The following is a 15806-nucleotide window of genomic DNA, read 5'->3' as shown; positions in this document are numbered from 1 at the left end:
AAATTATTTTACAAAACAAGATAGAGAAAGAGCTTTAAAATCCCAAGGATCCTGCAAAATGTTTATTTGGTGTACTAGTCGAATAATAGTATCTAAAAATATTGAAACTATTTTAAAACACATTACGGGCATGAGGATGATATAGAGCACTTACATAAATACCAAAATCAGATAAATATCTCTTCAAGGTTTATTTTGAGACTTTCTTCAAAAATGTAAGTAAAATATTAATTTGCATATCGACAGCGGAAAGGCAGGACTTCGTAACTGAAAAAATTTTATAACGAGTTACTTCAGTTTTCGCTTTAGAATAAGTGTATCGGCAGCTATTAAACAGCGATTACAGCTAGGAAAGTTTCAAGTTTCCGGAAGGCTTCCAAAAGGCTTTCCCAGCTCTAAAAGCTGTTTAATAGGTGCTGATACACTTATTCTAAAGCGAAAACCGAAGTAACTCATTTTATACAAATTTTTCAGTTATGAGGTCCTGCCTTTCCACCGTCGATATACACAATATAATTTAAAACAAGAATGTTACCACTAAACCACTTTTTAAATATTACTCATGAATATTTACTACAGTTTACAATTTCAAACTAGTGTGTTTGATTCTCCTATACCTATATTTTACTTTTTTAGTAAACTTCAGACTGTTCAGGATAGCATAATAGCATAGGAGGCGAATTAAAAAGAATTGATTTACTTACAAGAAAAGATATCACAAACATTAAACTCTCTTATGGCATTGATTTGAAAGATGGGTATATGTACAATGATGATGCAACCAGTGTTTATTTTTGGGTTGAATGCTTACAGACTCATGTCCAATATTATTTTACAAACAACAGGGCATACTAATGGATTCTCATTCTGAATTTAACATTTATGATTTTTGTCTTATTTTCCTTAATACTGTGCCAAAAGGAAATGTTAATTAAGTTTGGTAAATCCTTTATCGCAATCGATGGAACTCATGGGCTCAATTCCTATGACTTTGAACTTATTGACAGTATTAGTAAAAGATGAATTTGGGAATGGATTTTGTACTGCTGTCTTATTTTCAAATAGAAAAGATACCTACTTTAATTTACCAATTTTTTTAAATACATGTCTGTGTTGGTATTATATGTGTATAGGGCTTTTCATTCACAGTCATTTGTTTCGAGCTTGTGCTATGTTTCGAGCATATGTCACATAATATTAATATATCTACGTCATACGTTATTGGTATCTGGAATGATACAAACCAAAGACGTATGGCGTAGATATATTAATATTATGTGACACATGACAGAAGCTTGAAACAAATGACAGTCGATGAAAAGCCCTATAGTCAAATGTTTTCATATCAGACATAAGCGACACCTTTTACAATGCCTCGTCAAATGTAATGGATATTGCTCCTAATAGACTGTTAAGTGCCTGGCACATAGATAGGGCATGGTAAGTAAATCTTAATAAAATATCTGATTCTGAAAAAAATCCTATTATGTATACAAGATGTATTAATGATGGTTTAGAGAGTATTAATAGCTTTTTGGGTAGACTTCTAAGTGATGCAGATACATACAATTTTAGTAAGTATTTCCAGTAGAACTACTGCAATAACATCCAACAATGGGCCTATTGTTATAGGAAGGGGTTGTGGAATTAATACCAATATGACCATTCAAAATTTTCATAAAATTTTGGATAAAAGGGTATAGTATTTTTACTACAAAAGCGATATTACGTAGGTCAAAATTTTTGACGTAATAGAACTGTCAAAACATTAGAATGTGACTTTTCATTATTGCCATGTTTATTATAAATAATGAAAAGTCACATTCTAATGTTTTGACAGTTCTCTTACGTCAAAAATTTTGACCTACGTAATATCGCTTTTGTAGTAAAAATACTATATCCATTAGTTGTTATCAGTTAAGTTTAAAACTTGGCACTCATGGAGAGCTATACCATAATATATAATAGGTATATTTCATAATATTACATCTCGTATTGTTCACTACAGTAGTAATGAGTGAGCCTGCATACACAGAACCATAATAATATATTATAGTTTGTGTATGCAGGCTCACTCATTACAATAGTGAGCAATATGAGATATAACATATTATAGTATAAGTCATGTGCATGACCAGATTAACATGTTTGGTGCCCATCTCGAACAAGCTCCACTTGGCTGGTACCACATACTTAAATCATTTATTTAGTTACACAGTACTACTCACATAACTTATGTGTCGTCAGTACCTTCCGTAAAACCTTCGTGATGCTACCCATACGTCATGGCCACTAAATGTGTTAAAGCTTGTTAATGTAGGAGAGTTATACTAAAATATATATCTTATATTATATTGCCTTAAATAGAAAAAATATCTTATTTAAATTGTATCCATGTAAGTTTTGATTTAATGAAATAAACCTTTTAATCAAAAAAGTGTTGTTTACTTGTGTACACCCAGTAATATCCTGATCATAGATAAATAATATAGTATTACCGGATCCTGATATGCAGACGCCAATAGGGCTTTTCATTGATTGTCATTTGTTTCGAGCTTCTGTCATGAGTCACATAATATTAATGTATCTATGTCATACGTCTTTGGTTTGTATCATTGGTATATACCAATAACGTACGACGTAGATATTATGTGACACATGACTGAAGCTCGAAACAAATGACTGAATGAAATGCCCTATTGAATAGGACTTTTCATCGATTGTCATTTGTTTTGAGCTTCGGTCAAGTGTCACATAATATTAATATATCTACGTCATACATCTTTGGTTTGTATCATTGGCAATATCAATAACATATGACATAGATATATATTAATATTAGACAACACATGACAGAAGCTCGAAACAAATGACTGAGTGAAAAGCCCTATATCATGTAAATACAAGTCATAAAGATGTCTTTCTACGGTTAAAATTGCACAGCCTAAAGACATCATTTATGTAACTTCTTAAGCCGTCACAAAATGACTGCAATAAGAAAATAGAATTTATTAACTCGCCTCGCCCCCAGGCAAAGTAAAGGTGCTAGGCCACTAAGAATGTTTTTTCAATTTTTTTTATTTTGCGGCTTTAGCGCTTAGCTATTTAGCCAGATACATGATGAGAATTAATACTATTATAATACATATTAAAACTAATTCAAATTACTAGTAATTTTATTAATATTCTGAATAATTATGTAACCACTTAATACTAAAATAAAAAAGTGTCCATCTATACTATCCCAACACATTTTCACCTTTGAAATCGTAAATTTCCATTCCCATTAAAAAATAATTTGTACTGTATAAGTTTATTATATAATATTTCTTTTGAGCTTCATTTTTTTTTCAAAATACTGCAACATGAGTTTTAAATTATGACACAGTACAATACTTGTTTCAATATTTACATGTAAATAAAATAATCCTAATTACTTGTAAAAGTAAGGTTATAAATTTAAGAATACAGAACTCTTTTAATAATTACCAAAGTGGCATTAAACTAATTTTAAAATTCCCGCTAAAAGGAAAAAGGTAAATCTGGCAACAGTGCCGTCGTTTGCTGGACATTTCTCTCCCCCTGACTTTGTAGAGTAAATTTTTGGCATTAGGCAATCCAAACCACGTGACCTCTGGTTGGCACACAAACTAACAAAGAGGTTATGTTTGCATCTATTTTTCATTGTTTATCGTCGTATTTTGGATTCATTTGGATTTCGTTTCCTGTTTTTGTGAACTTTATAAACTTTACCACAATGCAAACTGATTATTTAAGGAAATTATTATTGGAAACTCCAGATGTTGCGAGAAAGGTAGGCGAAACAATTTTTTTTACTGTTCATTTTGCCCCGATATTTATCAATAATGATGAATTTTGCAAGCAATAACATTATTTCTTTTATTGTTCTAGATATTTATTGAAGCTGAAAATAATTGGGGATTTAGATCCATACGCAATTCAGTCAGAATTGGATTTTACAGTAAAGTGCAGTCCATCAAATTACTATTATAGATATTTATACATATCTGGTGGAGTCTGATATGTCACAGTTGCTACTCTAAGCAGCAGATGAAAGCATACAAAAGCCTTCAGGCACATAAATATTTTACAGCTGGATTTGTTTTGAATGGAGTAAAAATTGTTAATGATTTCCATATTATTGTCAGAAAGGTATGCCTTTATTTTATTTATTCACCATTAAGAAATATATGGATAACAGTATTAGTGCCTTTTGGATAAATTGGTTTTAAATATTAGATTTATTTACGTTTATATATCTGTATGAAACCAGACATATCATCGTCCTAATCTGTAAACTGCGAACTCCATAATTCTCTGAAAATGATTTATTACTGCCATATATTTGAATTACTGTCATGATTGTTCTAAAATTATATTATATGAATGTCCGATTTTAAATAAAATATTCTCAATCATTGTAAAGAACGCAAATACTCTAATAAAAATAAATTTTTGTAGTTGAAGAATTTCCAAAAAAATAAAATATTTTTTTTAGGTGAAGCATTTCCAAAAATCTAATGCTAAACGACTAAATGCTTGGGTGGGGTGATAGCCAGTTCTGATGACATAGCAAATTCACATTGTATGCGTATGGCCGGTAATAGTGAAGTCTGCAGCCATATTGCAGCAATCCTATGTTTAGCTTAGTATGCTCAGGGCAAGACAGACGAAGAAGAACCCAATGTATGTACATATGTTACAGCTACATGGTTTGGAGATAGCAACATATGCATTCTCTGATGAAAAACTAATGAGTTTTGAAACTGTTCGGTCAGAGTGCTTGTTGCGCTCACTAAACGAATTGAAATATAAGATGGCTTTGGCATTGTGTTGCAGCCATATGAAAATGGTTATTCATTTTTAATTATAATGTACTTCTTCATCATGAGTAATTATGTATTGGTCTTTTAAATGTGTATTTATTTTTGTAATTAGTATCAACTTGTAATGATAATATACATTTATCGTTTAAGGTATGACTATGTTTTGACTCTAAAATAAATGTTTTAAAAATCGAATCCTGCCTCTTTCTGTTAGTAACTACCCATGGATATCACAAATTGTGCTTACTGATAGGTTTGTTCGTAGAACGATCAGCATCTCTTGCCAACCATCAGACACATGTGCATTCGTAGTCTATGAATGCTAACTATTAACTGCACAACGCTAACTGTTAACTGCTCATACATCTGATGGTTGGCAGCAGTTGCTAATCGTTTGTGTCGTACTATGAACAAACCTATTAGGTCTGGATCCTGTGTACCAAAAAAATTGATTAATAGCAAGCTGAAAATTTGTTAATAGCTTAACAGTGTCCAGTTGGACAAACTTTGATGTATTGTGACACTGGAACAGGGGTAGTTTTAATTGTGAAACAGTTTGGAAACTCAGATTTGGAACATCAGATTACAAAAACATCCCATATATTTTGTCGGACAGAACATCCAATTGATCTGTTATCCTTTCATTAAATTCTCATGCAAAAATCAGACTGCTATTACTAACCAACATGATTCCTGTAGTTTGACATGGTCTTCGTGTTCTACTCATTAAAATGCACAGTTGGTGATTTTTTCACCAGTCTGGTTTTTGCATGAGAGTTTAATGAATTGGTAGCAAATCAATTGGAAGTTTTATCTGACAAATTACATAAACATTTTCGTAGTTTGACGTTCCAAATTTTTAACCTGTTCCACAGTTAAAACTTCCAGTGTTCCCGTACGTCAAAGTTTGTCGGACTAGACACCATTAAGCTATTAATAAATTTTCAGCTTGCTATTAATCAACTTTTTTTTGGTACGCGGGATCCAGGTCTATATGGAATAAATAAATAACAAAACAAATTCCCTGTCAAAACTGCATTTATTTTGAATAGAATGAAAAACAAAATAATATTGTTTTAACAAAATAGGGGATAAATGTTAAAATTTAGTACTATTAATAAAGTTTGTCACATTGGCCTAAAAATGAATGTCACTAGTTACGTTAGTGTCACATATAAATAATTGTAATAATATTAATAAAAACCATAATTCCTAGCATGAGTGCGTCCTGTTATTTGACAATTTAGTTAGGTGAGGAAACATAAATGAGTTTCTAATACGGCTTTTCATCGATTGTCATTTGTTTCGAGCTTCTGTCAGATGTTGTATAATCCGTGTATAATATTACTATACACGGATTATACGACATATGACAGAAGCTCAAAACAAATGACTGTGAATGAAAAGCCCTATAGAGGGAACACGAAAAAAATTAACATTATCCGGTCAGCTCGACTTCCACAGTTCACTACTATACAGATTACAGGCATGTTTTCAGCACTTAAAATCACCACAAACGAAAAGTTTATAAAATAATCAATCTAATGAATGTCTTTAAATACTATATTAAGCTCAAAATCACGACAAAAAACAAATTAAAATTAACATTATTCTGATCAGTTGGACTTCCACAGTTCACTACTATACAAGTCACAGGCATGTTGTCAGCACTCAAAATCACCAAAAACGTAAAGTTTATAAAATAATTAATCTAATGAATGTCTTTAAATACTATATTAAGCTCAAAATCACGACAAAAAACAAATTAAAATTAACATTATTCTGATCAGTTGGACTTGCACAGTTCACTATTATACAAGTGACAGGCATGTTGTCAGCACTCAAAACCACCAAGAACGTAAAGTTTATAAAATAATTAATCTAATGAATGTCTTTAAATACTATATTAGCTCAAAATCAGGACAAAAAACAAATTAAAATTAACATTATCCCGATCAGTTGGACTTCCACAGTTCACTAATATACAAGTCACAGGCATGTTGTCAGCACTCAAAATCACCAAAAACGTAAAGTTTATAAAATAATTAATCTAATGAATGTCTTTAACTACTATACTACCTCAAAATCACGACAAAAAACAAATAAGAAAAATCAATAATTACATTGAGTTTAGGTTAAGAACAGTTTTGTGTGCCAACCAAAGATCACGTGATTTAACTTTGACAGGTCGATGGATTCCCTAATTGGCATCTTTTTGTGAGGTTAGGTAGGTTCGTAGGTTAGAATGTTACTTGTTGTTTGGTTGTTAGAGCCGGCCTGTAGATTTGCAGGTTTACGATTACAATAATAATTTTTTTATGAAAGAACATGAACATAAATATATGATATTTTATTATATTATATTATACTGATACATAATCATGTTTAATCAAACTGAAGTAAAACAAGAAGTTAGTAAGACGACTTGCAAAGAAGAAATAGATAAGGAAGCAGATGAAGTTCTAGAGGACACCTTTAAAATTGAAATTAAGGAGGAACCTATCAGGGAAAGTTTAAACGATACCTTCGATTATTTAGACGTTAAGAAGTGCCATATAAAAGCCAAAATAGAACAAGATGATGGTAAGTAAATCGAGAGAAGTTACCTACATTTAAGCTCCTATTATCTTGCCGACTATTAAAAATACCTATTCCTTCTCATCCTCTGATACTAAATACTATGCATTTCCACAAGGATCGTGAGAGAATGATAATCTTAAATCTAAGGTGATAAGTAGAGCCCGAAATACCTGCATATTGATAAAATTCCAAGAATATTTGCTTTATTTCATGTTTTCTGAGCAAATTTCAGCTTTTTGAACATAATTAACATTAAAAAAATGCATATTTCGCTACATTGCTGCATATTTTGGGCTGAATCACATATATATATTCATGCAATTCATGCTAATCCAAACCAATACGGATTTAGACCAAAAAAGTCGACACTCGCAGCTGCATGCAGCTTGTTTGGGCGTATGGCAGGACTATTTTTGATCTATCATGAGCTTTTGACTGCTTAGACATAACATTTATTCACAATAAATTATATAACGTTGGTTTTAGAGGGATATTTCTAGAATGGGTAATAACTTTCTTAAGTGACAGGAAGAGTGTTGTTAAAATTAAAGAATCAAGCTCAGAACCATACACGACAAATAAAGGAGTATCACAGGGATCTGTGCTGGGACCATTATTATTCCTAATTTTTATTACCGACTTATCAGATCACATAAGGGCACTTATAATATCAATGTTTGCTGATGATACCTCGTTGATAGTCTCTGCACATATACTCGAAGGATTAAAAATGACAATGAAGACTGTTGTTGACTGCTTTATACGATGGTATAATACCAACAGACTAATATTAAACATTGACAAGATAGAAATTATTTATTTTCATTCATACAACTCATCTACCAATGACTATATCTTAACCATCCATGATAGAAACAATATGATATCTTCCACTTACTCTACAAAGTTTTTGGGTATGTTCATTGATTATAATCTCAAATGGTCAGAGTAAGTGAATTCAGTGAACATGAAATTGAATAAAGCTTTTTATGCTATATCTAGAATTAAAAACACACTACCCATCTCGGCATTAATGAACGTTTATTATAGCCTTGCTTACAGCCACATGTGCTATAATGTAATTTTGTGGAGAAACTCAGTAGATAGTAACAAAGTGTTCATTACCAAAAAAAAATTATCCGTAAAATTTTTAATTTGGAATATCAACAATCTTGTAAACCAACTTTTATTAAACATAAAATTTTAACTTTCTACTGCCTATATATCTATAAATGTTTACTTTATGTAAAAGAGGAAATCAATACATTTCCAGTAAATTCAGACAATCACTATTACAATACAAGAAGTGCTGAATCTTTAAGAGTTCCTAAACACAGAACATCCAGATTTCAAAATTGCTTCAGATATATGGGACTGACCTTATACAACCATTTGCCAAAAACTGTGAAAGAAATACCACTTCCCACTAAATTTACAAAAAAATGTTAAAGATTTACTCTTAAGAAAAGCATATTATTCTATAAATGAATATCTTGAGGACAAACTGCAGTAGCTTCATATTTTACTTGTAAAAATGATATTTTATGTTTTGTCAATTTTGTTACACTGTGAATATTGGATTATACACATTAATGTTTTTTATACTGAATTCTGTAGTGACGTATCCTATACATTTATTTTGAATGTCTTAAAGGATCAATAAAGTATGACTATGACTATTGTATGTAGTGATGTAAAATTTCTGGGAAGATTAGAACACCAGAAAGTTTCCGGAAACTTTCCGGGAATATTGGCAACTTTCCGGAACTTATGGAAATATTTCATTTTTATTAAAATTATTATAATAAATTACACAAATCAGTAGTTAGCTTTACAGAAAAAATCTGTTAAAAATTAAATGTTCAAAAATATGTACTTTTAAAATTTATTTAACTGGATTAAAAAAACTCTAAATATTTGTTATTAGTCATTATAATTAAAACTAACAAAGTTATTTTATTATAAAAACAAATATTCAAATAAAAAAGATAACATACAATAAACAAACCAAAATTGATTATATAGGAACTTACTTCAGGTAATCTGTGTTCCTATCCTATATAGTATTAAAGCAGGAACTTTTTTCTTAACTAATAATAACAAAAGACTCTACAAAAATTCTTAGGAATTATAATTATTATAAAATATATAAATAAGTAAGAGTCTACTCTTGTGAGTCAGAGAAATTTTCTTCACACAACCTGGATCTGTATTATGAAGAGTATCTCTCCGTCTCGCTTAATCTTTCATTTTCTGATATGGATTTAGAGTCTTGCCTGGTTCCAACAGATGAGTTATAGAAAGACTCTCATCACATACCATTTTTCCTTGTTAATGATCTTTTAGGAATATTTTTATTATGATACATTAACTTTTGGTCTATCTATAGTTAGTCTATTTCTCTTTTTATTATGTAAAGAGTATGTGCTATAATTTTGGTGCACATTCCTTGTCACCAGCTTATACAATCTACTGATCGTGCTGAAAGCCAAATAAAATCCATTGACCGAAGGTCTGTTTTTGCATAGAACTTTGTTAGTTATGTAAAAATGTTTTCTTTTTTGTCAATAAACTTGGGATGATATCTTGTTTATACACTGCATAGCTAATATATGCTCTTCACCAGTGAGGCTTTGTCCTGTTAAAAAAGAATCATTTTTTTCTTTTTTCTAATTTAGATAAGCATTCATTTTCCTCAGACTTACTGATTGGAAGTAATGGAATATTCTCGGTAAAAACATATTCTGTATCCTCACATGCCTCCACAACCTAGGAAATTTTAAACATATTGCCTTCCAATAAAGTACCTAATCCATTTCACAATTGGTGTTAGCACAACTGCTACTTTTTGCAACTTTATCCAAAATATTTCATCATCCAGACAGTTCTGTTTAAAATTCCGTGAACATTTTAAATTTTCTTCCTCTATGACCACAAGCATCGGTAAAGCACTTTTAGACGCAATAATGTTATTTATACAATTAAGGATTGACCCCATCTAGTTCTTACAGTAAGTTTTAATGATAAGTATAATTTTATTGTAGTTTTGAATTTTTTCAATTTTGCAATATTCCCATGCATTATGCATTATACCTATACTACAATCACAATAAAGATGCACTAGAAATAAACAAACGAAGACACATTGAATGTTCTAGGAGGACTCCCAAATCATGACTTCCAAAGTTTATACATTGTAAATTATGATTCGGGAGTACTCCTCGATAACATTCAACGCGTTTGGTTATTTCTAGGGCATCTTTATTGTGATTTAAGTATAGCTTTAGGAATTTTTAGTACAAAAATAATGAAGGTAATATTCAAAACAATGTTTCTTTTGTACTTGGCAGTGGATAGGTTCGCCGGCCGTGTGAATTAAATGGCGCTACTTAAATGTAAATTCAAATTACGTTACTGACTCTTATGTCCAAAAGGCTCTTGGAAATAGTTTCAAAAGTTCTCGGAAATGTTATGGAAAGTTCTCGGAAACATTCTTGAAAGTTGAAATATTCTCGAGAATTTTCCATTGAAAGTTTCCGGGAATATTCGCGGTCAGGAGAATATTTCCATTTTTTATAGGCGAATATTCTCGGAAACTTTCCAATGTTCGCGAATATTCGCTTGGAAATATTCTCGGCTCACATCACTAATTGTATGCATAATCGTATTTGTTATTTTTGTCGAAATTCGCTATATTTATAAAACAAATTGTGCTACATTAAGTTTATTAGCTAAAAAAACCAGTATGTAATTAAAAATAGTAAACCTGATTACGAACAGTACAGGTAAATAATGATAAGGGGCAGGTAATCAGTTGGGATTTGGTAATCCCAATGTTTTCATTCTAATGGATTATTCCCTTATTTCTTATTTGTGAAAAATAATTTTAGCAGGTAGCACCTTTTTAAACTTTGCAGACTAGTTGGAGTCAACCCCAACTGAAACGAGCATTAAAAGTTGATTTTTTTAAAAATTTAAATCAACTTTTACTAGTTGGAGTTGACTCTTCCTGGATCGATTCAGTAAATGTTGATTATACGAGAATCTCAAGTGCATTTTTGATGAGTGTGCGTTTCTTTGTTTTGACCGTTTCAACTACTTATTAGTATAGTCTGTAACGTCGCCCCCGTGAGGTAAATTATTCAGATTCGATTTTTTGCACAAACTTACTCAAAGAAATATGTACATCCGTATAACAATCCTTATAACAAATACACAGGGTGTCACGCGGTACCGCGGTCGAAAAATTGTTTAACCAATTTTTGTTAACCAAATTCACAAAAATAATTTTTATCTACTCTATCTCATATTATGTAAAGTGTAAAGGTTTTATTGTGTGAAAATTGTAAATATAGATAGCAGTGCATGAAGGGTTTAAAGTGTGTCTGAAGTAACAATGTATTTTAAATGGGTTTTACTTTTTCGCACTGTTTTTTAGCACACTTTCATATAATTAAACATCCTTAACTTTCGCCTTCGGGAGGAAATCAGACACGCCCTTGCAACGACAACTGAAATGCTCACAAAACGGCGACCACGGAAGCAAAGATGGATGGCAGAGGAAATATTGGATTTAATGGATGAAAGAAGAAAATGAATATTACCATCCTTGGATTATAAGCTTTCATTTGACACCTCATTTGTCATATCGGAAAAGAAATGAAAGGCAGAATTTACAAATCAGTCATCAGACCAATAATGACATACGCGGCAGAAACACAACCCGACACAGAGAGGACAAAAAGATGGTTCGAAACAGTCGAGATGAAAACCCTTCGAAAAATCGATAGTAAGACTCTATGGGACAGAGCTAGAAGTACAGATATATGACGGAGATGCAAGGTGGATAACATTAATAACTGGGTAATAAACAGGATAATAGAATAGAATGATCACATAAGTCGAATGACAACAAATAGGGTATTCAGGACAGCGAGAGACGGTTCCCCAATAGGAAGACGTTCAGTGGGAAGCCCACGAAAACGATGGAACGACAACTTACTAGAGGCACGTTGAAAAAACAGACAAAGTAATGTCTATACAAAAAGAAGAAGAAGAAGATTTGTCAATCTACCTGTTATAATGACGGAGGAGTTATATTCGCGGACGGACAGACAGCCTAGGTTAAATTTGTCAGCTTTAGTACCATCCTTGGATATTAATCTTTCATTTGACACCTCATTTGTCATTCTACCTGTTATAATTAACGAGGAGTTATACTCGCTGTCGGACAGATGGTACCAGGCAGTACCGTGGTCGAAAAATTGTTTAATAGATATTTATGTACCAAGTCCGTAAAGTGGCTCTTTATCGAACGAGTCTGATATTACGAGCAGAGGAAGCGAAGCGAGCAACAGACGCGTTCGATAAAGAGTATTGAGGTGGTGCGTACAAAATTGTATCGTCAATCATAAAAAACATTAACACTTACTTATAACTTTGAGGAAATTTTTATAATTTTAGACGAAATAAAAAATTCGTATGACAGTAATGACAGATGACTTTTGCATGATGGCCGGTTTTGATGTTTAATCGATAGTTATCAATATTGTATACCTACCTAATTACTAAATCTGTAAAGTTTTGATTTATTTTGTATGAATATAATTGCGAAACACTACAGAATTTTACTTTTTGACATAAATTTTATTAGTAATAAGATAAATTTTGTACAATATTTTTAATAATTAAAGTAAATAAATTTTAATTTCACTCAAATAAATAATCGATTGCTGCCATTGACCACTTACATTCAATCTCGGTTAATTTGATTAATAATCGCGGCAGGTAAAGTAACATTCTTTCAATACAACAAAGTGTTACTTTACTGCCGAAAATGAGGGCAAATGAGTACAATAATGAATGATTTTAGTAACGTTTGGCGATAAACAATGATTTTAAACAAATTCGCAAAAATAATTTTTTCACTTCGTACCAATTTTTTTTAGATCCTTCGGGCCTTTTTTCTCTAAAATTGACTGTTGTGGAGTTATTAGCGACTTAAAATTTGAAAAACGCCAAAATAACCATTTTCAAGGTTTAATAACTCGGTTAAAGATAATTATTGTGAAAGTCGAGCGAGCGGCCGTGGAGTAACGGCATAATCGCTAGCCTCATACGCCAGTGCACGTGAGTTCGAGCCCTGCCAAAGACAAACCATTTTCATTTCCAATAATGACACGAGCCGTCTCACCGTGTCTCGGAGAGCACGTTAAGCCGTCGGTCCCCCTGGGCTAGTGTACATCGACACTAGTTACTTGAAACAGGGTAAAGGTGTAATTGGCGCCGGAACTGTCCGAAATGCAAAAATGCCAGACGATATTATATATAATGAAAGTCAGAAACTAAAAAAAAAATCAAAGATTAAAGCTACCTCTAAGATCCTGAAGAAATTTTTGTCATTATTTCATTAATAAGATATTATTTTTAATTATCAACAATGAGCGCTAAGCGTGTATTGAGGCGGCCGTCAATGTGAGTGCGAGTGAGATTGACCATTGGACGGCCGGAATGGTGCATCTCTTTAGCACTCACCATTGACGGCCGCCTAATACGCACTTAGCGCTCATTGTTAATAATTAAAGATAAAGCTTAGTAATAAAATAGTGACAAAAATTTCTGCTGGATCTTGTAGAGGGGGCTATAAACTTTGATTTGGTCACTTTCTGACTTTTATAATAATGGATTTTAACCGAGTTATTAAGCCTTGAAAATGGCCATTTTCGCATTTTTCAAATTTTAAATCGCGTATAACTGTTTACAGTACAACAATCAATTTTAGAGAAAAATCACAAAATACCTTTTTCCGCAAATCTCCAGGAAATTTTGACATTCCTGTCAAAATTTCTTGAAGAAAAAGTCAGGACTTCCTTACTGTAAGGAAATGTCATTTCCTTACTGTAAGGAAATGATATTTCCGTACAGTTGTTAGTGTTCTACATAAATGATAGAAAACACATTGCTATTAAAACCTTGTAAATTACCTTAATCATTAAATTTTCTTTATCTGGAGCTTCCTGGATAAATTTTTCAATTTCTTCCTTCGTTAAAATCTTAGATTTCTTTGCCCTATAACCTTGAGCTTGCCGTTTCAATAAAGAACGAAGTTTTGAGTATGTAGATATATCTACATTGTGTTTAAGTGCAAGGGTTGACTTCAGCATTGAATAATTGGCCCATAATGTTGAAGATTTCATCTTTAAACAAAGGTCTAGGAAGTATGCCATTACAACATTTTCTGAGAAAGAACTCGTATTTTTACTCATGCGATAATCCATAAAACGTCTGTATGCATTTTCGTACTTTTCTCTTGATTTCTTTGGCAATAATTCTAATGAAGCAGTATTCACTGCCTCAACCAGCTCTGGAGGAGTCCCAGGAATGGAAATTTCATCATCACTTATCATTTTACTTTCGAGAACACCAGCAATTATTTAATTGAATGAAATTACTAATATGTTTTCAATAACTAATAAAACAATAGACTTGCCAGGTATAGAAATTATCCATTTACTTGTTACTAACAATTCTTTTACATTTAATATAGTTTGCATATACCGACCTCCGGATACAGTACTTACTGAGGACAATATGCTTATTGACACACTTGAGGAATTATCATCCCTTGAAAATCTCATTGTCGTTGGAGATTTCAATTCTCCTGAGATTAGCTGGCCCATTATTTCCAAAACTGACACTATTAACTCCCAAAATTTGTTTAAAAACTTTGTCATGAACTCAAACTTAATCCAACTAATAACTGAACCTACAAGGTTTAGAGTTAATAATCATCCTTCAATTTTAGACTTATTTTTTACAAATGATGATCAATTAGTTTCTACACTTGATGTGTCCTCTCCTGTGGGTATTTCTGACCACTCACTTATTACTGCTCACATTCAATTTAATCTAACACCACTTTGCAAAAATAATCTCGTAACGTATGCCACTACTAATTTCTTTACTGTTAATTTTGTTTTGTCCCAGATAGACTGGCAATCTATTTTTCTTAATCACCCAGATCCATCGTCAATGTGGGACTCTTTTCTTCATACTGCTATTATAACAATTTCTGATAATACAACTGAACGACAAATATACAAAAATCGATTAAAACCTTGGATTAACCTCTCAGCTATCCGCTTAATTCGACATAAACGAAAGCTTTGGCGAACGTATAAACTTACTGGTTCCCTGCATGATTTTCTCGCTCACCATAATTTTTCTAACAGAGTCAAACAATCGTTGCTAAAACTAAGAACAGAATATGAAGAATCTATCATTTCTAGTGGTAACAGTAAAAAAATTTATCGGTACATTCGCACATCTTTATCTTCTAAAGTCTCCATACCATTACTTCAAAAAGATGATGGGTCCATA

The 15806-nt window shown here is 31.9% G+C and overlaps 1 protein-coding gene and 1 long non-coding RNA gene across 4 annotated transcripts in view; both read left to right on the top strand.

The window, feature by feature from the left end:
* The first annotated feature begins 225 nt into the window (after positions 1-225).
* On the top strand, positions 226-5042 carry LOC126888837 (uncharacterized). 3 transcript variants are annotated; one of them, XR_007699671.1, is made up of 3 exons: positions 235-1997; positions 2070-4173; positions 4520-5042. It is a non-coding gene; the product is annotated as an uncharacterized LOC126888837 (long non-coding RNA). The 3 variants fall into 3 exon arrangements; XR_007699670.1 differs by having other exon boundaries at positions 237-3814; positions 3913-4173; XR_007699669.1 differs by having other exon boundaries at positions 226-4173.
* A 2046-nt stretch (positions 5043-7088) lies between these two features.
* The window catches only part of LOC126888832 (zinc finger protein OZF-like), a 29580-nt gene continuing 20862 nt past the window's right edge, over positions 7089-15806 (top strand). Inside the window, exon 1 of the mRNA XM_050657256.1 lies at positions 7089-7430. Coding sequence (XP_050513213.1) covers positions 7229-7430 — 202 coding nt within the window. The 5' untranslated portion in view covers positions 7089-7228. The remainder of the gene's footprint in view (positions 7431-15806) is intronic.

This window comes from Diabrotica virgifera, chromosome 7 (assembly GCF_917563875.1).
Source record: "Diabrotica virgifera virgifera chromosome 7, PGI_DIABVI_V3a".
In the NCBI taxonomy this organism is placed as follows: Eukaryota; Metazoa; Arthropoda; class Insecta; order Coleoptera; family Chrysomelidae; genus Diabrotica; species Diabrotica virgifera.
This window is presented reverse-complemented; position numbering and strand designations above follow the sequence as displayed.